Below are 22,061 nucleotides of genomic sequence, written 5' to 3'. Positions count from 1 at the left end.
TGAAATGGCTTGCATTAGATTTCTGAGGCTCCCACCCCGTAACAAATTGTCCACAATTTAGGTTTTTTAGAACAAGAACAATTTATTCCCTTATAGTTCTAGAGGCCTGGATTCTGGAGTGCCAGCGGGCATGCTCCTGTGTGTGTGTATTGGTGTGGCGGACCAGCCCCCATACTTACTTACCCCAGGAACTCTTGAGGAATGAGGGATAAGAGACTTAGTTAGAAAGCACAGGATGGACTCGGGTGGGCCTGGATCCTTATCCTAACAGGCTCAGAACTTTATGCCAAAGGTCTATTTATAACAATGCCAAGGGGTGGAGCAAAACACCTCCCCCTTGCTAGTTACAGTCAAACTTGGGAATGAGAGAAAGTGAGGATTAGAGGCTGAGTCAGGCAGGCCTCTGTAACTGTTTGTAGAGTTTGCACAAACACATTCTGATCCATACTGGGTCAGAACGAGCATTCTGAGTGAATCTGAGATGGAAAGAGCCTTATGGATTTGGTAGCACTGTGGGCTGGCTGTTTGGAGAAAGCTATTACATCTGTCTCATACGTCCTGGGTATGAAGGCCTTTGCACTTTGTGGAGGTAGAGAAGATGGACCCTTCTGTGGGTCCCCAAGGTTTTTGGCATTATGATAATGTGATTAATATTTTCTGTAGAACTCTCTGTTACATCCAATCTGTCTCTAAGCAGAGTTGATTCTATCTTCATAACCCAATCTTCCTTCCAGGGCCTATTAAAAATTGGGATGGCACATCACTGTACTCCAGGGCTTGATGCACAGTGCTGGTACCATATCCCCCATCCACAAGGGCTTACAGAATGATTCACACCCTGGCCTGGAGCTCAGGACATCTCTGGCAGCTTGTAGGTTTCAACAGGAGTTTCATCAGCAGGGAATGCAGTCTCATGACTTCCAGAAACCTATCAGGGAGAAGGGAATGACACAAATATGCTCATTACCCACGTCTAACAACCTGGCAAGTGAATCTAGGAATCTGAAAGTTGCCACAAATGGTGGGTGGATTAAAAGGGTTTGTGGGAGGCAAGGAAAAGTGCAGACAGGTGAACTTCTCCATTGTTTAAGGCAGTGATTCTCAACTTTCCTACTGCTATGACCCTTTACTACACAGTTCCTCATGTTGAGGTGACACCCAACCATACAATTATTTTGTTGCTACTTCATAACTGTAATTTCGGTACTGTTATGAATCGTAATGCAAGTATCTGTGTTTTCCGATGGTTTTATGTGACCCCTGTGAAAGGGTCATCCGACCCACAGGTTGAGAAGCGCTGGTTTAAGTTGACCAGGAAGTGAGTGCAGCAATGTATTAAGGGAGAAAATGGAAATGGTTGAACCTGTCTCCAAGGGCCTCTCACCAAGGCGGGATGAGAGAGGAGATAGGCGGTGCCCGAGCTGGGTCACAGTGACGTTCAAGAGTGTCCTGACCTCTAAAGGTCTGGTTTTAAATACGAACTTATTATTGCCCTTTGTGAGAATTTGGGTATGTTACTTTCGAGTCCCTGATCTCATGTCTCTAAATGAGAGACAATAATACCTTCCTCAGGGGGTTGTGGTCAAGAACAAATAGGTGACTATGGAAAGTGTCTATTGGTCTAGACACTTCAACACTCAGGTCAGTGTTAGCCGACCACTATTACTGCTAGCTTTTGCTGTGTATTCCAGTTTTCCAAACCTCAGATACACAAGGCACATATCTGATGCTCAATAAACTTTCATTTTCATTTTTACCTTTATTCTGAAATAATTTTAGAGTTAGACAAAAGTTGTGAAGATGTTAGTGAGTTCCCTCGTAGCCTACAACCAGCTTCCATTAGTGTGCACGCCTTAGGTAGTCACAGGGCAGCGGAAGGCCACTGAATAAACTGCACATCTCACAAGCTGCTTCCTTACGGTCTTTTCCTGTCCTACCTTTCCCCTTAGTGACCATTCCTAACTTGTGACAATATCTTAGGCTCTGTGTTTTGTGACCCTGGCACTGTTGAAGGGTACTGAGCAATTTTGTTGTGGGGTATGTCTTAGATTGAGTTCCTTCCTCAGATGTTTCTTCATAAGTAGGTGGAGATTTTGCATTTTGGACTGGAATATATCAGCAACGACACATTTACTTTTAAAAATTCCTATTTGTTTATTGTGGTGCAATACACAGTATAAAATCTATCATTTATGCAATTTTAACTTATCGTTAAAGCAACTCAAAGGATACATTCATAGCATGTAACCACTACGGAATTCAGGATGTTGTGTTCCCACTAGATCCAGACTTTTTCATCACCCCAAAGGAAACCCCAGGCTTGGTAGTGGAGTCAGTATCCAGTTTTTCATACAACCGCGGGCATCCACCACCTGTCTCTGTGGACTTGTTTGTTCTAGACTTTTCACATTAATTCAGTCATACAACATGTGGCCTTTTGTGTTTGGTTTCTTTTACTCAGGATGTTTCAGAGGTTGTAGCAAGTATAATTCATTAATTTTTATAGTCGAATAATAATCCATTATATGGATAGTCCGTATTTTACTTTCCTATTTCCTAATTCCGCAGTGAGACTGGTGCGGACTTCTGGGATGGGCCGAGGAGGTCAGGGAGGGAAGGAAAAGTCCCCTGTGATTGACAGGAAAGCACTGTTCTGTGTGGGGGCCAGGGCGAGACTAGGGAATATAAGATTGTGTTTACTCGGGGCAGAGTTTACACAGACCAGTGTAGAACTTTTTCGTGGGAAGCTGACTTCTTTTAGTTTCCCTTGTGGAGAGAGAAAAACAGTTGTTCATAAGGATGATGAGAGGTATTCAGAGGTGAGAAGATAAACTTCCCCAGGGGTTGGAAAAGGTGGTTCTCAGTGGCACTCCTCTTGAGAGGCAACCACGGTCTGGTTGGCCATGGCCACCTCTCCACGCCCCCTCTCCCCGGCAAGTTCAGAGGGGCCTAGCGCCACTGGGAGCCCACATTCGCTGCTGGCAGAAGGGGAGTTACAATTAAGCATGGTCAGTTGCTGAAAACTTGGATGTATCCAAAAGGTAGACTGCGTTCAGACGCTTCCTGTGCGGACCTGGAGACCCAGCTACGGGGTAAGTAGTCGGAGGCACCCAAGGCCTTGGAGGGAGGCGGAGGCCGGGTGCCTGGAGCAGGCGGCCCAGGCGCGGAGCGGCCCGGGGCGGAGGGCGGGGCCCAGAGCGCGTCCGCCCCGCCCCGCTGCAGCCCCGAGCCCGGCGCGCGCTCCTAGGCGGGGCGGCGCGGCGCGCTGCCTGTGCGCGTGGCCCGGACCCAGCGGTGGCGTGCGCGGGCCGCGCGTGCGCGGGCCGCGCGTGCGCGCTGCGGCGGGGAGAGGGGCGGCGCGGGCGCGCGTCTGTCAGTGACAGCGGGAGGGGGAGGGGGCCGGAGATGGTGGCGGCGGCGGCTGCGGCGGCTGCTCTTCCGACATGAGGCAGCGGCTGCGGGAGGGCTGGCGGCGGGCGCAGCCGCAGCGGCATCTGTAGCTCAGGCAGGGCCCCTGGGGCGTGGGCGCGGCGTGCGGGCGAGCGGCGTGCGGGCCGGCCGGCGTCGCGGGAGTCGGGCTCTGCGGCAGCCCGCACCGCCGTCCTCGGAGGGGCCCGCGCAGTGCCCCGAGCTCGGCCCTGGGCGGGGGTGCGGCGCGTTGGGCTGCGGGCAGCAGGCCCTGCTAGAGCGGCTGCTCAGACGGGCAGCCCTCGGGTTCCGCAAGCTCGCGGGCGGGGGCGCGGGCCAGGGCAGCCCGCTGGTGGTCAGCGGCGCGGGGACGGGACGCGGCAGGAGCCGCAGGTCGGCCCGCGCGCTTTGACGCACCGGGCGCCTCTGCGGCAGGATGAAGCGCTGCTCGCCTCCGGCCGAGTTGTTTTTGCGAAAGCCGCTCCCGGTGCCCGGAGCGCTCAAGGTCTGAACTTCCCTCTGGAGCCGCAGTTGGAGGCGCGCGGGTAGAGGCCACCAGCGGGCGACGGCGCCCGAGGGGGAGCGCAGTGCAGCGCGCCCGGGACCCAAGACTCAGCACCGCCGCGGCACGGGAACCCGGGGAGCACCAGGTACGGCCCGAGCGGTTCTGGCTCGCCTTGGCGCTTTTATTCGCCTTTATGGGCAGTTTTTGGGAGCATATGGTGCCTTCCCAAGTGGCTCGCCGGAGCTCGCACTCGCGACAAGCACAGGTCGCGTGGCCCTCCGGGAGTGTGTGTAGTAAGGCCGCTCTAATTCTGCTGTTCTGCCCGCAGGTACCCCTGACCCGGTCGGGAAAGGTTCCAAGAGCTCGGCAACATGGCTTCCTCACCCCACCAGCAGCTGCTGCATCACCATAGCACCGAGGTGAGCTGTGACTCGAGCGGAGACAGCAACAGCGTGAGGGTCAAGATCAACCCTAAGCAGCTGTCCTCCAACACCCACCCGAAGCACTGCAAGTACAGCATCTCCTCCAGCTGTAGCAGCTCGGGAGACTCTGGGGGGCTTCCCCGAAGGATGGGCGGCGGGGGTCGCCTGCGCAGGCAGAAGAAACTGCCCCAGCTGTTCGAGAGGGCCTCCAGCCGCTGGTGGGACCCCAAATTCGACTCCGTGAACCTGGAGGAGGCCTGTCTGGAGCGCTGCTTCCCACAGACCCAGCGCCGCTTCCGGTACGCACTCTTCTATGTGGGCTTCGCCTGCCTTCTCTGGAGCATCTACTTCGCTGTCCACATGAGAGCCAAAGTGATTGTCATGGTGGTCCCGGCTCTGTGCTTCCTGGTGGTGTGTGTGGGCTTTTTCCTGTTTACTTTTACCAAGCTGTACGCCCGGCATTATGCGTGGACCTCGCTGGCTCTCACCCTGCTGGTGTTCGCCTTGACCCTGGCTGCGCAGTTTCAGGTTTGGACACCTCTGTCAGGACGTGTTGACAGCTCCAATCAAACTCTCACAGCCAAGGTGGCGGACACTTGCTTATCTCAAGTGGGGAGCTTCTCCATGTGTATTGAAGTGCTCTTTCTGCTCTACACGGTCATGCACTTACCTCTGTACCTGAGCTTGTTTTTGGGGGTAGCCTATTCTGTCCTTTTCGAGACCTTTGGCTATCAGTTCCGAAATGAAGACTGCTTCCCCTCGCCAGGACCCGGGGCTCTGCACTGGGAGCTGCTGAGCAGAGCCCTGCTCCACGTGTGCATTCACGCGATTGGGATCCATCTGTTTGTCATGTCTCAGGTGAGGTCCAGGAGCACCTTCCTCAAGGTGGGGCAATCCATTATGCACGGCAAAGATCTGGAAGTAGAAAAAGCCCTCAAAGAGAGGATGATTCATTCTGTGATGCCAAGAATCATAGCTGATGACCTAATGAAACAAGGGGATGAGGAGAGTGAGAATTCTGTCAAGAGGCACACCACCTCCAGCCCCAAGAACAGGAAGAAGAAGTCCTCCATACAGAAAGCGCCTATAGCATTCCGCCCTTTTAAGATGCAGCAGATTGAAGAGGTCAGTATTTTATTTGCAGACATTGTGGGCTTCACCAAGATGAGTGCCAACAAATCCGCTCATGCCTTGGTAGGTCTCCTCAATGATCTGTTTGGTCGCTTCGACCGGTTGTGTGAGGAGACCAAGTGTGAGAAGATCAGCACTCTGGGAGACTGTTACTACTGTGTGGCCGGGTGTCCGGAGCCCCGGGCAGACCATGCCTACTGCTGCATTGAAATGGGCTTGGGCATGATAAAAGCCATCGAGCAGTTCTGCCAGGAGAAGAAAGAGATGGTGAACATGCGTGTCGGGGTTCACACAGGGACTGTCTTATGTGGCATCCTAGGCATGAGGAGGTTTAAATTCGATGTGTGGTCCAATGACGTGAATTTGGCCAATCTCATGGAGCAGCTGGGAGTGGCTGGCAAAGTTCACATATCTGAGGCCACTGCAAAATACTTAGACGACAGGTATGAAATGGAAGATGGGAGAGTTATCGAACGCCTTGGCCAGAGTGTGGTCGCCGACCAGTTGAAAGGTATGTGCATTTCTTTGCCACACCCCATCTTGTTTGGATTTAATAGTAATAACAATAATTGAAAAGGCTCTTTCCAGCACTAGTGTCTGGAGGCAGTTGGCTGTCTCAGAACACCTGACTGTGGGGGAGTCAGTATGCCCGTTTTCTAGTGAGTCAGATGGTGCAGACCTAGTCATACTGCAGAGATCAGGACAGTGCTGACCTACATGAGACCTTAGAAGGAAGGAGAACTTTGAAAACTCACGCCCGCCAGTTGGCTGTTGATGTCTCTGAAATTCTGGTGGAAAGCCCAGTGAATATGAGGATATTGGAGCCCTTTGCAAGTTAGACCTTTTTAGCACTTAAAGAAATTGCCTTTAAATCCCATGCAGATGTTTTCCTGTCTCCTTTGACAAAACTGAAACCCAAGTCCTTTTCCCTCTCCAGGCCTTGCTTCGCTTATGGTCAAAATCGGGGTTGGAAGCTGACTCTGTTCTGTAGGATACTGGAAAATTAGACAGACTTACCTGCCAGTACTCACCGCCTTTGGCCTGAATCAGCCAGTCTCAGTCTCTCTCTCTCTCCTCTCAAGTTTTTATTTCTGTCTTTCACCTTTCGTTCAGTGCGTTGTTACTGTGATATCTGTCTTGCTGTATACAGTCCAGACTGCAGAACACAGCTGCCAGGTGTCTGGAAGTGGAGTTCTATGTCTCCCCTGCTCCCTCAGGTTTGCATCTGGCTGCTTGGCCTTAGTTCCAGGGTCCTTACTGTTCTTGGTGTTTTTGCTGGGCTGCAGCTTACTTTATTTTCTTGTTTTTATATAAGATAAAAGTCTTTGAGATCTGGAAATGGGTGTATAAATTAATGGGACCCCAAACCAGGATTCTCAGTAATCTGCTACATTTCTTTACTCCATTCCCCACAATTTAAAAGAGTTCCCATGTTTTACTATAAATCTTCAAGATTGAGGGAACATTTATTTTGCAAGTATAGAGAATTAAGTTTGATTTTGAAAAGCTACATTAAAGCTGTATTGTGTTTTGTGGTGCTCAAATGCTGCATAACTACACAATTAAAAGCCCCAGGAGAGGGACCTTGGGAGGAGAAGTGATGGTTTAAATCAGAGTGCCTGAGTTTTCCTAGTCCGGCCGTCTGTCTGCCGTCCAGCACTGCCGGGAGTCCAGTGGGCGTTTTCTCCTGACCTGAGCTCCCTGTCATTTATTTACTTGTACTCTGGCCAGGGTGGGTTTTCTTTCCCCTGAGCTTTCTTTATTGTTTTCATTAGTTGTTAAAGAATTTATGGACACAGTAGGAAAATTCTCACCTGAGAACTCTCTTTGTCTTTGTCTGGAGTTATTTAAGTGTTGTTGTTGACCAGCTCACAGATGATGTTTTGAGTTTCCTTGGAAAGATCTCACTGTGACAAGTGTCTTTCCGATTAAGAGTGTGGCACCTGCTTTGGGGCTTCATGGTATCAGGGGATGTAAGCCCTCTTTGACATTTTGGCATCTCCAGACTGGTGCGGGACGGCACTGCAGTGTATGTAACAATACAATGTGCTGGGTCAGAGGATAATGAAAGCAGTTTTGTGAGGTGTACTTTGTGTGATGTATCATTTGGACTTCAAAAATAAAAATGGGTGTAGTTATTAAGTGTATTCAGTTATTAAGTTTCAAAGTCGTTGAATTTTTGGAAATATCAGCGTTTGTTAATTTATTGGTGTTTTTTATTTTTAATTTAAAATTAAAATCTCAAAGAAACTCCCTCAAGAAAAATACAAAAAAATTCTAGAGGACTTAATGAATTTTAAGTTTCAAATAGGGTATATTTAGTAAATTTAACTTTAAAACAAATGCACATTATATACTTATAAAAAGTTTGAAAATGGACAGGGAAGGAAAAAAAATAAAGGGAAGGTTAAATGAACTGTTACTGATTTTTAAATTCAGTATACCCTCCCTGAACCATTTTCTCAAGACTGATTTGTTTGCTTTTCCCTGCTCATTTTGAAAAACATGTGGATAGGACTCTAGCAATAGCATGCATCTGTCCAAGTCTCTCACCCTTTTTGAAACTGTTAGCCGCCACCTTCTCCCCTGTTCCTTATTCTGGAATTATGGCAGCATCATGGCAGGGACCTGTTTCTACCTGATGAATCTGCATGAAATGGTGACCCATTATTTCCTCACATTCACGTTTTCTCCCTCTCTTTTCCTCTTTGCCCCCCTCTTTCTCTTTTTCCTGATTATAACACTCCTCTATATGTCCGGTACTGTGAATGCAAGCATGGACCCGTGACAGTCCCCGGCCTTGGCAAGCTCCTGGTTGGTAGAGTTGTTGCCGAGTGGATCTGTAAGTGGGGGGCATTTTAGAGAGAGGCACATATTTCATGAGTCCTGAGATCAGGTGCAGCTCTGCAGATGGGCAAAGGAAGAGAGCCGAGTACGGAGCAGATAGTATGGGCAAAAGCAGTCATCTGTGTTTTTCTGTAGCTTGGGCTTTGGACCCAGTTCATCAGGACTTCCTGGTGACCTCCCAGCAATGGTGACCTAAGGAGTTTGGATTTGATCCAAAATCTCAAAGTGGGAAGGATCCCCTAATGGGGCTTAGGGAAAGGCCAGGTGATCTGAACTGAAAACTTTTTCAGTTCTAGGGATTGTAGCCTGGAAGGCGGAGAGCCTGGGGATTAATGTGCTGTTTGAGCAGATCCTCGGTGAGGGGGTGGAGGCCTGAGGGATGGTAACTGCAGTGTCAGTGGAGAGATAGCGTGTGAGTAGTAGTAAGATAACCAGGTGGGACCCCAAGCCAGGCTTAGTCGGAGGCTGGGATGGGTCGGTTATGTTTCTGGAACTGACTAGGAGATTGTCTGGAGTGAGGAAGGGTTGAGATGCCATTGCAGTGTGGTGAGCGTGGAGGATGAGGGATCTCGTTTATAAGCAAATCTGGAAACCCTGACCGACTCATTCACCCTTTCATCATCGTCTGCGCTGTGCCCAGTTCTAGGCTCTGGGGCTACAGCAGGGTACAGAGTGGGTTAAAACAAATCCTGTTCTCATCTTACGAAGCCTGGATTTTGAGTGAATAATTGGCTTTCTAGTTTCAAACGGGCGTTTCACTGGTGGAGTTAATAGAGAAGCCCAAGATTTTGGAAACAATCCACAGAGTGACAGCAATTATAAAACTAAGGAGAAGGAGCTAAATGTGAGCTACAGGAAGAGTGGGCCTGCTGTAGTGCTGAGATAAACCTCAAAGCTGGAGGGATCCTGGCCCTTCTGTGTGCTGTGACTAAAGAGTGAGGATGGTTATCCACTGTGCTGGTTTTTCCTGTGGAGATGCAGAGTTGTAGAGGCAGAAATAGAAACTTAGAAGAAAGTGCCCCCAGCTGCCTTCTCCTCCCCATATGGGTAGGCTTAATTTTTGCAGAAAGAATTTCTGGTTGCCATCGCACTGTTAGACATATAGATAAAGACGTTTCCACAGCCAAAATTTAGGCAGTGGAGCACCTGGGTGAGAAACTCAGAGTCTCCATCTACATTCTTGGGTAGGGTGTCTCAGACGCGTTGAGACACAGCCTCTCAGGAAGCAAGTGGCTTAGATAAGATGAGGCAGAAAATGTGGCCTCATAGCTGGCAAAGGAGACAACAGCCAGCGGTGGATCGGCCCCTGTGGATGCTGTTTGAGACCTTGTGACGTAGCCTAGGTTCTCCTTGAACTAATACCCCAGGCTGGCTCAAACTTTGCAGTCCTTCTGCCTCAGCCTTGCAAGTGTGGACTGCAAGCGTGTGCTGCTCTTTTCTATGACAACCTTTTCAGGCCCTTTGGGACCAAATTACGTGGCTTCAAGTAAGTTGCACACAGCTGTTAATTCTCAAGATAAGCTTTTGGGTGGATTAACTTCTGGCAAGGAAATGAAGAACGAGGTTTGCTGAATCCCTGGTGGAACGCAGAAGAAGAGAAGGTAATATTTTAGGATAGAATCACTAAGAAAGTTGAAGATGAAAAAGAAGTGTCCTAACAATCATGTTTCTGTTGACTGGCCAGTGTCACATGTCTACTTAATCCTGGAAAAAGAAAGCCCTGCTGACTTTTCTACGCATGGGTACGTGGGTGCAAGCCTGCTGGTTGGTGAGCGTGGTTTTGGTGTTTTGTCTGCTCATTCACCATTCATCTGCATGTCTGCTTTTCTGGTGGTGGCGAGAAGCTGTTGGCCACAAAGAATGGGACCGAGTGGCGCTGCATCCACTGGGCTTTGACCTTCGTGTGCAGTTTGCACTGAGACACCTGAAGACCTTTCCAACAGGATCCAGCATCGCTGGAAGGGACTTTATAAAGGGATGTGTGTTTCCAAGGGGGAAGGAACTGACGTGTGAACTCTAGACTGGAAGGAGCTGAGCATCACAGTCTCAGTGATGCCTGGCCTGCACAGAGGGAAGGATGGGCCAGAGGAAGGGGCGGGCTTCCCCAGGGAACACTGGAGAAGGCTGAGTTGATAGTGTTCTCCTGATGAATCTGGTGTGCTGTGCCGACAAGCTGCCCCATACCTAAACCAGACTCGGCATTTGTGAAGGGAGCTGGACTTGAATTGCTTTTGGAAATCGGGGTGTTTACTGTAGCGTTCATAGTGTTTTACTCCTAGAGTATCTGGTACCCTGCGTACTGAGTTGAGTGGGGAGACCCAGTCCCTTGGAATAGATGAGAATGTCAGCTTTCTCCTTGATGCTGGCAGTACCAATGGCGGCAGACCCGAGGAACGGGACAGATTTGAGAACAAGGTGAATAAAATCCGAGGCCCGGGACAATTAGGCTTATGAGGCTCTCTGTGAGCCGGTAGCTCAAAGCTTTCGGTCTCAGGACACTCCTAAAGTATTGAAGTCACTGTTTATCTATAGATTTTCTTTTACCATATTAGGAACTAAAATGGAGAAGTTTAAACAAATACTTTCAAAATAATAAACCCACAACACCATCACATTAATATAAACAACATTTTAATAAAAACAAAAACATATATAAAAAGTAACTGTTTTCGGACATAAAGAATTGGTGAGAAGAGGAGGTCTGTTTAATGTCTGTGCTGATCAAAGGTGAATTTGAAGAATTATAGCCTCTGTATAGTGGAAATCGGCCACGCCACTGTAGCCTTTTTTGAGTGTGTCAGCTGGGTTGTCTTGACTGCCTCCGTGTGCCGTCTGGTCCTGGACAGTGAAGGACACACAGCACACGTGTCCTTACACAGATCAGTCCTTGGGAAGCGAAGGAGCATTTTATTGAGATCATTGTGTGGGTATTTTCTTTGACTTCTCGCCAACACTAACAAACAGGAGTTTCTTTTCTTGTGTGTGTGGGGGGCACTTTTTGAGACAAGGTTTCTCTGTGTAGCTCTGGCTGTCCTGGTACTTACTCTGTGGACCAGGCTGGCCTTGAACTACCTGCCTCTGCCTCCTGAGTGCTGGGATTAAAGGTGTGCACCACCATCCCCTGGCCCCAAATAGGAGTTTCTTAAAGCTTAGGGACAACATGGAGCCCAAGGCCTTGTGGTCAGTTTCTTTTGTATGCTGCCACAGCATGTTTTACTGGGTTTTTAAATGAATTTTCTTTTCAGGAATGACTTTATAGTGACATGCACTGGCCATTTGGAGAATGCCCGTTTCTCCAGTTAAGAAGATAGTCTAAGTGCTAATGTCAGGACAGTGTGTAAACACTGGGGAGATGCTGACTTGACAGTCGCTGGCATATGCTTTCTAAAATTCTCATTTTCACTGCAGAGTTTGAACTTTTGTCGTTATCAGCAAACACTGTTGATTGCCTTGAAGGGACAACAGCCTACCAGTACTCAGGCTTGTTTGTAGTTTGTCTGTAGGTCAAGTACGGATGATGTTCCTGAGGAAGGCTTTCAGCCCCTAGCTGCATAGTGGCTCTCCTGACAGCCGGGGGCCTTGCTGTGGGACACAGTGCGGAGGCATGCTCCCCATTTTATCACACAGACTATTAAAAAGACACATACTCAAGGCTGAGATTTAATAGTCATTAATTTTCCCTGCTTCATCAAGGACATTCTTCAGTGACACTCTTTTCCTCTGCAAGCATGGGGTGGTGAGGAGTGCCCCGACATTACGGTTCGGTCCTGTCCTCTCAAGTGGTGGGTGGATTAGCATTTTTTACTCACCTCAGCTGTTGTAACACTGTGACACAACCAGGCTGAAAGGACAAATAAGGCTTTTTGTCTGTATGAAAATAGTTCTTCACTCACAAATGCCCTGCTGTGTGATTAAAAAAAAGATCACTCTAGCCGTGTCGGTCTGCCGTGCATGGTATTATGGGTTTGATACCCAGCACTGTGTGAAAGCAGGTGTGGTGGGACATCCCTGCAGTCTCAGCATGCAGGAGCTGCAGCAGGACCAGAAGTTCAGGGTCAGCTGCAGTTACATAATGAGTTGCGGGCAGCCTGAGTTAGATGAAACCCTGTCACACAAAGAAATAAACAAAACAAGACAGCGCTTTGTATAGAGTGCCCAATAGACATTGTCTTAGATGTGAAATAAGCTGCCGACATGACAGGCATTTTCTAGTTCACAGCTTTGCTTTTCCTTCAAACTCTGTGAGGAAGTCCGTGCTGTCTTGCAGTTGTCTGGCGTGCCCGCTCTCTGTGCTCTGATTTAGTGTTAGGTGCCTGGCTTCGGACCCACTTGGATTCTCTTCTCTGTTCTGTGTTTCTTTCCTGCAAGACCCAGACAAGCTGCCTAGGGCTCTGCAGTGCACAGGGAGCACAGACCCTCTGACAGGTTCTCTCTCGAGAGCGGAGGACCAGATGAGGCGATTCAAGTGGAGCACTGATAGTGTAGTGACTTGTTTGCATAGTGGTAGTGGCCATTCGGTCACCAAGAACCAAACTTCCCCCTCGGGGGCAGGTGTTTTGTCCTCACAGAAGGGCTCCTCTCCTGGCTATACTCTGTTTGGTGAACACTGAAACCCAGAACACACCAGGGACTGTGACTCTGTCAGTTTCGTGAATTAAAAAGGGCAAGTGTCCAAACTGCAAACCCCTGAGAGCTTGCTCTGGTTACACTGTAGCTGCTGAGCTTGGCTCTTCCTCAGTGGAACCCCCTGGGAGCTCAGCAATATTGTTTTTGGGCAGCTTCAAGTCCCTACAGCTTTGAGGTACTTAAAATGATGTGGCCCTAGATCATTGAGGAATTATGGGAAAAGCCTCAGCTTTGCGAGCCTGGAGATATGGCTGAAGTTTAAGCGAAAGCTGTTATTCTACTGTAAACTCTTTTATTTATTCACTAAATATTGAAAGAGTTCCTACCATTGGTGAGGCATAGACAAAGCCCCAGAGACAGACTGCGGTCCTTTCCTGGAGCACGTGACCTGCATGTGTGAGGAGGCACCCGTCAAATGCCACACAACAACTGTGCACTGAACTTGCCAATGACACAGTATGAACGAGGCTGTGCAGGAGGGACTTTTATTGTCTCCATTTTGTAAGTGAGGGATTGAAGTAGGGAGAGGCTTGGTAACTTGTAATGTTCAAGCAGCCAGAAAGAGTTACTAAGTGGTTAATCCAGCACTTAAATCCAAAGGAATGTATCAGAAAACATGAGTGCCCACCTCATTGAGTCGTAGGGATTAAGTGTTAAGTACATGTCAAGTGCTTAGAAAGGACTTGGCACACGGGAACTCTCATCAGAGACTAGGTCCACGAGCTGGTGGTATTGAAAGCGGTGATTCTTATTCAGCAGCATCCTGAGCAACCTTACCTTTCTCTACCTCTTTCCAGTTCACACAGCATTTTTACACGTTGTCCCAGCTGCTGTGAAATCATATCACCGTAATGCATGTGTAAAGGATTTTTATTTCATTGGCCTTATTCCTTCCCTTTTTTATTTTTGGTTGGTTCTTTTTAAAATTTTTATTTTACTTATTCTGTGTGTGTGTGTGAGTGTGCGAGTATATACACACCCATTCGTACTACCGTTGTGCACATGTGGAATGTGGAGGCCATGATCTTTTGAGATTGGTTCTTTTCTTTCAACATGGGACCCAGGGTTGGACCCAGGGCCTCAGGCTTGTGCAGCAGGTGCTTTTTACCCAATGAGCCATCTTGCCATCCCTGTGTCAATTTGGTTTTTAAAAGAAGAGAGTATTTTTAATTGTGCATGTGTAAGGGGGCTTGCCTGAAGAGGCCGGAGGTGTTGGATCCCCAGCTATAAGCTACCTGTGTACCTACACTGGGAACCAAACTCTGGTCCTCTGGAAGAGCAGTATGAGCTCTTAACCTACGAGTCGTCTCTCCAGGCCCCAGTTCGTTTCTTAACAGCCTTTCAAGGTAACAATGGCTTCCTTCACGAATCCATATAGACTTCTCTTGGAATTTATATTACTTAATATTGCATCCCATTACAGTTCTCTTTTTGAAGTATCTTTACTTTGGTTTTTCAAGACAGAGTTTCTCTGTGCAGCCCTGGCTGTCCTGGAACTCTCTCTGTAGACCAGGCTGGCCTTGAACTCAGATCTGCCTGCCTCTGTCTCCCCTGTGGGAGACCCGCTCCCACTTTTCCCCCCAGAGGGTACTCTTGAGGAGGGAAAAGTGAGATATATTTAGATAGAAGGAGAGAGGGGAGAGAAACAGATAGAAACACAGGATAGCCTCGGGAGGGCCTGGATCATTATCCATAGGCCCCTCCTGTCTCTTCTAAAGGGCTATTTATAGGGATGCCAAAGGGTGGAGCAAAAGACCTCCCCCTAGCTCAGCCAAGTGTAGACCCTTCCAGTCACCTAGAACCCATGCACATGGTCAAGCAATCCTCTAATGCAGCCCTGCTGGATAAAGCAAGCTCAGATCTCACTAGGAAACCTTTGTGGGCCTCCACGCTCCCGAGTGCTGGGATTAAAGGTGTGCACCACCACTGCCCAACTGAAATATTTTTATTTTTAACTATATGTGTGCATATGTGTCTGTGTGGGCATATGTGCATGTGAGTTCATTGCCTGTGGAATCCAGAAAAGGGTGTCAGTCCCCTGGTATTGGAATTACAGGCAGTTGTAGGTCAACTGACAGGTGCTAGGAATTGACTTCAGGTCCTCTTGAACAGCAAGCCCCTAACTGCTGAGCCACCTCTCTAGTCCCTCCTTACAGAATACCCTATTTTCATACCCAGTCTGTATCATCTTAAGCACACGGGGGCTCCCACAGCTTGGATGCCATATCCTTTTCATCCAATCCCAGTAGTTTATGGTAGATTTTCTTCTCAGTAGCATTGTAAGTAGCACAGAAATTATAGGTATTGAAATCTCATTAATTCAGTTTTTCTGATATGTTTATACAGAGAGACAGCTAAAGTTTACCCTATCCTGTTTTGAAAAGAAAATTAATAGCGTATACATGTTTACATGAAGAAATAAACCACAGAAGAAAGCCATGTTCATCTCCCAGCTATTGGGAAGCTCTAGTTTGCGTTTCTGCAGTTGGCAATTATGAAGCAACGAGGCATTTATTTTCACAGTATCTTCCCACTGAGGTCTGCTGAAGGACATGTGTCTGTGACTATAGATAAATAGCAGCAAAGAACAGTAAAAAGAAAATCCCTACACTAAGATGTCAAGGACCTGCTTGAAGACTGAGGAGTATACTCAGTACAGCTGTGGATGGTTCCAGAAGGCAGCTCCAGTAGTTCCCTTCTTAGGAGTCTTGTTCTGAACAGTGCCTCCTGGGAAGGAGTGCTGGGTACTCTCATTTCCCTCAGACATTCTTGTGTTTGACTTACTTATTCGTGGGTGGTGTTTTTCCACTCGGCTGCAGATACGGGCTTTTCACAGTTTCAGCACTGTTGACATATTGTAGCCGCTCAGTGGTCACACTCAGCCCTTTCTCTCTCCTGGGCTGCACATCTGTGGATTTAATCAGATACAAAATATTCAGAAAAAAATTGTATCTGTACTGAATATGTACAGTCTTTTCTTTCTTTCTTGTCTGTATTCCATAAACAATCTAGTATAACACCTTGTATATACCTACAGTATAATATCTATATCACTTACATCATACCAGGTATTGCTAGTAATCTAGGGCCAACCGGGACACAGGAGGCTATGCATATATTTTGTGCAAATGTTGTGCCTTTTTATCTGCAGGATTGGAGAATTTATGAATGGACTCTGGTATCCGTGGAGGTCCTGGAAGCAGTCTCCCTACCACCCCACAAACACTAAGGGACTCCTACTTGGCTTTGACAGTTTGAGAACCATTTTTTAAATGTCTTAGAGAAAATGTGAAGTAAATACAATTGTATAAAAACAACCCCCCCCCCCCGTGTGTGTGTGTGTGTGTGTGTGTGTGTGTGTGTGTGTAGGTCACAGGGCAGCCTTGGGTACTAGTCCTCATCTTCCGCCTTGCTCCTGTCTAGTGGAGGAAATATTACTCCAGCTTCTGCACTCTACATTGTGGACACTGTTGAGTGCTTAGCAAATCTTGGAAGCCCTGGATTCAGTCCTCATCACAAAAGAACCAAACCCAAACAATCACCCACCTGCAGCCTCTATTCAGTCAACTACCCGGCCATTCCCAGCAAAGCCTGTTGCCCTCTGCGGCCTTCCAGTTTGTCCTGTGTAGCTGTGGGGTGTAGTCTGATATGGAGCAGTATCCGCTACTGAGTTTAATCTTCATCAGAGGATAGGGGCTTGACAGGAACTAGAATGGGCGATGGCAGGGAGAGCCAGTCAGGACATGGCCTGGGCATGTGAAAGAAGGCCGTGGGCACCAGAGCGGCAGCTTCTGGCCTGGAAGGCCGGGGGAGCAGCCTGGGCTGTGGGGCAGGAAAGCACAGGACTAGGAACTGAGGAAAATGCAGGGTTAGTTCACTCAGGCAATTTGTAAGCTTTTTCGAATGGAGGTTTCAAGAAGTGGATTTATCTCGAATAATTTTATATTCTTGATAATTCTTGTCATTTATATACGTGAAAAACCAGCATCACCTGCTCACATACCCCCTTTTTGAGGGAGTGAAGCTACAGGTTAGTTGCTGCACATAATTTCCAGAATTTTTAATTTAATTTAATACTATTAAATTTTTTTTTTTTTAAACAATCTGGCCTAGAGAGAGGAAGAACACACACAGGCATCTGATTTATATTTTTGTATATGGGTATTAAAATGTGTTGTGTCACGAAAGCTATGGCATTTTAAGTAAATGTTGTTGTGTAATATTGATCTGGTTAATTTTACCCTGTTAAGTGTCTCTGCTTAAAAGTGTGGGTGGCTCTGTGTTTGTGACTCTGTGTAACTGAGTTCTTATCCCCAGGAGAAGATGTTTCTTAGGCGCTGCTGTTCCTTCTGTCATGTGAAGGAGATGTTTGAACACAGGGACCTGTGCTTCTGGAGAGAGAGCATTGCTGCAGGATTAATCGCATTTGTGAAATGGATTTGCTCTTGGAGATTAGCTTTCCACGTTAGGATGCTTCTCCACCCTAACTTTAGCATGTTGGGCAGAGCTCGCCCCGCGCCTGCTCAGTCTTCCTGGCTTTCAGATTTCTCTTGTTTATAAAATGTAAACTTTGAAGTGGCTGTGCCTTAAGGTCCCCACTGTCCTCTAGGAATAGCTGAGATTCTCTCAGGATTGGAAAATAGTACTTTTCTTAATATGGAGAAGTGGTTTCCCCTTTGTCCATTTGTTTAAACCAGGAACCCTCATTTAGACAAATTTAGCATAAGGAAACTCAGATTTACAGAACCACTAAATTATGGGGTGTGTTTGAGATTCTTAACTTCATAGAGGACTCTTTGCTGCCTTTAAATATAAGTAAGGGTGAATTCTAAAAGTATAAATTTACACATGGGTTTTCAGGATCACATTTGTTACATAAAGCACGAGTATCCCATGAGGACCCCCACTTGGCTTTGAAAGTTTGAGAACTGCTTTTGAAATAGCTTGGAGGAAATGAGGAGTGAATATGATTATTTAAAAGATGTGCTTTTTAAAAAATCTTTGTGTGTGGGAGTGGGGGTGGTGTGGGGAGTAGGTGAGGGTGCTGGGCTGGCGAGTAAGGAGGTAGAAATACATGTGAAGGTCAGAGGGCTGCCTTGGGTGTCGGTCCTTGAGACAGGATCTCTGTGTTGGTTGCTGCACAAGGCTGGGTGACCTGGGAGCTTCTGGGAATTTTCCCTCTCTGCTTCCTGTCTTGCCTTAGGAGCTCTGGGGTTACAGGTGTATGCCACCAGGTCCACCTTTACATGAGTTCTCCCTCGCCTGTATGTGAGTTCTGACCTGAACATTATGTCAGAGATCGGAAGACTAGTTGTCATGGTGTTTACAAGTTTTTCATTAGTAGGAATGGGCAAATATTGGATTAATAGGGTCCTTACCAAGTGTGCCATTCCTAAGTTACCTGCTTCTCCTGTCTGTCCCCAGTCTGCCTGCCATTATGTCAGACTTGCTGGTCCTCCTGTGAGTCCCCAGCCTGGATATTATAAAGATTTTTACATGCTTTCTTCTGCATATTTTACATCACTTCAATCACTGATGTAGAACATTTTATCCCCCTGCCCCCACATGCAGTGGAGAGAATGTACTAGGGAAGGAACAGAGAGCCCTGAGCATGCCACTGGGCACCACCCTTCTGCTTTGTTTATCGTGGTTGAAAGCTTGTCCTTCTCTTCTTGCGTTTCTTATCCTTTCTAAGGAATAGCAAGGGCACTCCTGGCAGGGAATGTAACATTTGCTGTGGTTTGCGGGGCCGGTGAAATAAAGTAGCAAGAGGAAAATGCTGTATTTGGTTTTGAGACACAGTGTTGTCATTGAGTACCTGTGTCCCGTGACCTGCGGGCAGATTTAACCTCCACAGAGGCCAGAGTGGTGAGAGACCCCAGCTGCCCTGAGAGTGCAGGTGCACAGAGCCTGGCAGCCCGAGTCACAGTCTCGGAGGTCCAAAGTGACTGGGGTGGTTCCTGTCAGCTTGGAAGATTAAGAACCTTAGGCTTGCCATGCAAACAAGATACTTCAGAGGCATTTCCTCGTCTTTTACACACATTTCCCAGAGAATCTCTCAGCTGGAATGACTTAGCACACTGTTCTTTCTGGCTCAAGAGAGAAATTTTTATCACAAGGGCTTTGAGAGATGATGGTTCTAAGATGTCAACTCATCCCTTTACCGTAGCTGGGAGTTCAAGTGGAAATGTTTGCTTTCCGAGCTCTGGCCACGGTGTTACTTTATTTAGTAGCAATTGAGTTTCTGATGCCTCCCTTGGAGGCGCTCCCCCTTGCTGTAATGTTGCTGTCTCTTCAGCAGCCTTGGCTGTGTGAACTCTTTTTTGATTGACTTTTTCATATCAGATTTTTTTTTTGAGATACAATTTACATGGCATGCTATTTTCCTATGTAAAGCATTCAATAAAATGGGTTTTAAATTACATGTACTTATTTATTTGTGTGTGTGTGTGTGTGTGTGTGTGTGTGTGTGTGTGTGTGTGGTGCATGTGTGCCAAAGCATGCATGTTAAGGTCAGAGGACTGCTTGTGCAAGTCTCCTCTCTCCTCCTACCATGTAGATCCTCAGGATTGAATTTAGGCCGTCAGACTTGGCAGCACACACTTTACCCACTGAACCATCTCATCAGCCCAGTTCAGTCAGTGGGACTGTTACTACAATCAGTTCTTGGAATTTTTATTACCCGTTAGCTGTCACTTCCCAGTCTCCCCCAGCCTGCCTCCCAGCCTCTGTGTCTGATGGTGCAGAGCCTGCAGATATTTCTTTCATACAAGTAGAATCGTTGGACCCTTAATGTGTTGCATCTTTTGCTAGATATCATATGCCCCTGCCCCACGTGCTGGAGATTACAACTAGGACTCTGCATGTGGTAGGCAAGCACTGTACTGGTGCAGCCCTGCATGTGGTAGGCAAGCACTGTACTGGTGCAGCCGCAGCCTGGTGCAGCCACAGCCTGGTGCTTCCTGACTTGGGACACTGTCACAGGACTCAGCACATCACAGCAGGAAGGTAGACTCCCTTTTATTTGTCCATCCGTCCGTGGATGGAAAAGATATTTATTCTTTTCTGAAATAAACAACCAAGCTGATTAAAGATAAGTTGAAACAAGGAGGAATTTTATTAATTAATAATATACCATGACTAGGATGTAGCTTTTTTATTTTTGCCAATGTTTATGGGTTTTTCTGAAAGCATGGTTAGTGAGAATTAGTAATGGATTATACTTGGATGTACATGTTTCATATAACCAGTTTAGTTAGGTTTTTTGTTTGTTTGTTTTTTAAATAGCCTTTCTTTTAGGCTTATTCCAGGTTGATTAAACACTAAGTTCTTGGGGCTCTTCGCTGCCTTCCAGCCGGTTCCTTAATAGACGGTTTTAGGGGAAGCATGTGGTTGAGTATGAAACTGCTCTCATTTGATATTTGATATTTGATATTTTGTAGATGTAAGTACCAATTATAGCAAGTCTTTCTGGATGTCTGGGTTTTCTGAAGATTTCATCCATTAGTCAATGAGAAAAAAATTCCTTCCTCCTTATTTATTTTGGAGACCGAGTCTCACTTTGTAGTTCAGGCTGGCCTTGAATTCTTGGCAAGTTTCCTGCCTCAACCTCCCAAGTGTTGGGATTTCAGGCATGAGCTACCATGCCTGCCTGGCAAGTTTTCCTGTTTTAACCAATTTAAACATCTGGTTCTACATTTCTGCAATGTATGAAACAGTTTCATAAAAATGAAATATGCCAAATAAAATGTAATTTTCTTGATGATTCAGTTATTTTTACTACTTGTTATTTGGCCTTTACTAATACAGCAATTTCCTTTTAAAAATAGGATTTTTTTTTGCTTTGCTTTAAGCAAATGAAGATTGCTCCATTTTTCCAGTCCTTACATTTTAAAAATTAATTTTTCTACTTACCCTCTTGCTGTCAATTCTCACATAAGTGTTTATATGTTTTCTTATGGCAGGTTTGCTCAGGCTTTTACATTGGTCCATAAAAACAAAACAAAAAACATTTAAACACATTCATCCTGCTGAGATAGTCTGATTAAAAGGACTAGGAATTGTTCCTAGGCTTGGTGCTACTGACCTATAATCCTGCGACTCTGGAGGTAGAGGAAGGAGCATTAGGAGTTCAGTGTCATCCTTGGCTACATAGGGAGTTCAGGGCCAGCCTGGACTACATGAGACCCTGTCCTAGAACAGATAAAAAAAATAACAACTTAGAAAGCAAACAAAAGGACTAAGAATTCCATCTTTGTGTCATTTTTTGTATAAATTCTGAATAAATGAAGTTACATGAGTTCAGAATAAGTATGTCACTACAGAATTGTTTTTTAGTATTTATTTATTTGTTTGTTGTTTTGAGACAAGGGCTATATAGCCCAGTCTTGCCTCAGACATACTATCTACCCAAGGCTGTCCTTAAACTCCCTCCTCTTTCTACTTTCTCCAAAGCCACCATTCCGGGCTTTTGGGAGGCTATTTTTTAAAGGGAGGGAGAAAGAAATTTCATTGGAATTTATATCTTAGTCAATATAGCGTGTTTTCCATAGGACCAAAAAGTAGATTTCTTTTATGTATTTAAAAATAAAAGATGGTAATTCTAGGCCAGATTCTGTAATTGTTAATTAACTAGAGTTAATAATGAACTCCATAGCAGTTATATTACAAATCTAAAATGTGAGCATTACAGAAAGGCTGATTTTTATTAAAGTATACCAGAATTTTGCAATAGTATTTTGCAGAATTTCACAAGAAACATCTGGAAAACTGTTACACATATAGCAATTTTGTGTGTTCTCTGACACACGGCCAAGGAGAGCTGGATACCTGTCTTCTCTTTGGTTTAAGCTGAAGGTGTGTGTAGAGTTTTCATCCTGGGACTCTTGTCACCTGATGTTCAGTGGTGCTGACAGTGCTGGCTTGTCACAGTTGTTGGGAAGACCTGTGCTTGTGGAGGGGCCCTGTGCACAGCTAGCTTGCTCCGTGCAGGCTGTCAGTGCCTTAGTTTTCAGTGTAGTATGCCATTTAAAAATGGCATGTAGTTACTTTGGCAATTTGAGTATCTATTTTCTCTTTGGAAAAGAGAACCGCTCAGCTTGAAGGGTGTGGATTAGGGTCGA

At 46.6% G+C, this 22,061-nt stretch overlaps 1 protein-coding gene across 2 annotated transcripts in view; it reads left to right on the top strand.

Annotated features, from left to right (window-relative positions):
* The first annotated feature begins 3,409 nt into the window (after nt 1-3,409).
* Adcy9 (adenylate cyclase 9) overlaps nt 3,410-22,061 on the top strand; it is a 133,095-nt gene continuing 114,443 nt past the window's right edge. For both annotated transcript variants that reach the window (XM_052759249.1, XM_052759248.1), the window contains exons 1-2: nt 3,410-4,058; nt 4,242-5,977. In XM_052759249.1, coding sequence (XP_052615209.1) covers nt 4,285-5,977 — 1,693 coding nt within the window. In that variant the 5' untranslated portion in view covers nt 3,410-4,058; nt 4,242-4,284. The remainder of the gene's footprint in view (nt 4,059-4,241; nt 5,978-22,061) is intronic.

Source organism: Peromyscus californicus, unplaced genomic scaffold, assembly GCF_007827085.1.
Source record: "Peromyscus californicus insignis strain IS unplaced genomic scaffold, ASM782708v3 Scaffold_3__1_contigs__length_106647218, whole genome shotgun sequence".
Classification (NCBI taxonomy): Eukaryota; Metazoa; Chordata; class Mammalia; order Rodentia; family Cricetidae; genus Peromyscus; species Peromyscus californicus.
This window is presented reverse-complemented; position numbering and strand designations above follow the sequence as displayed.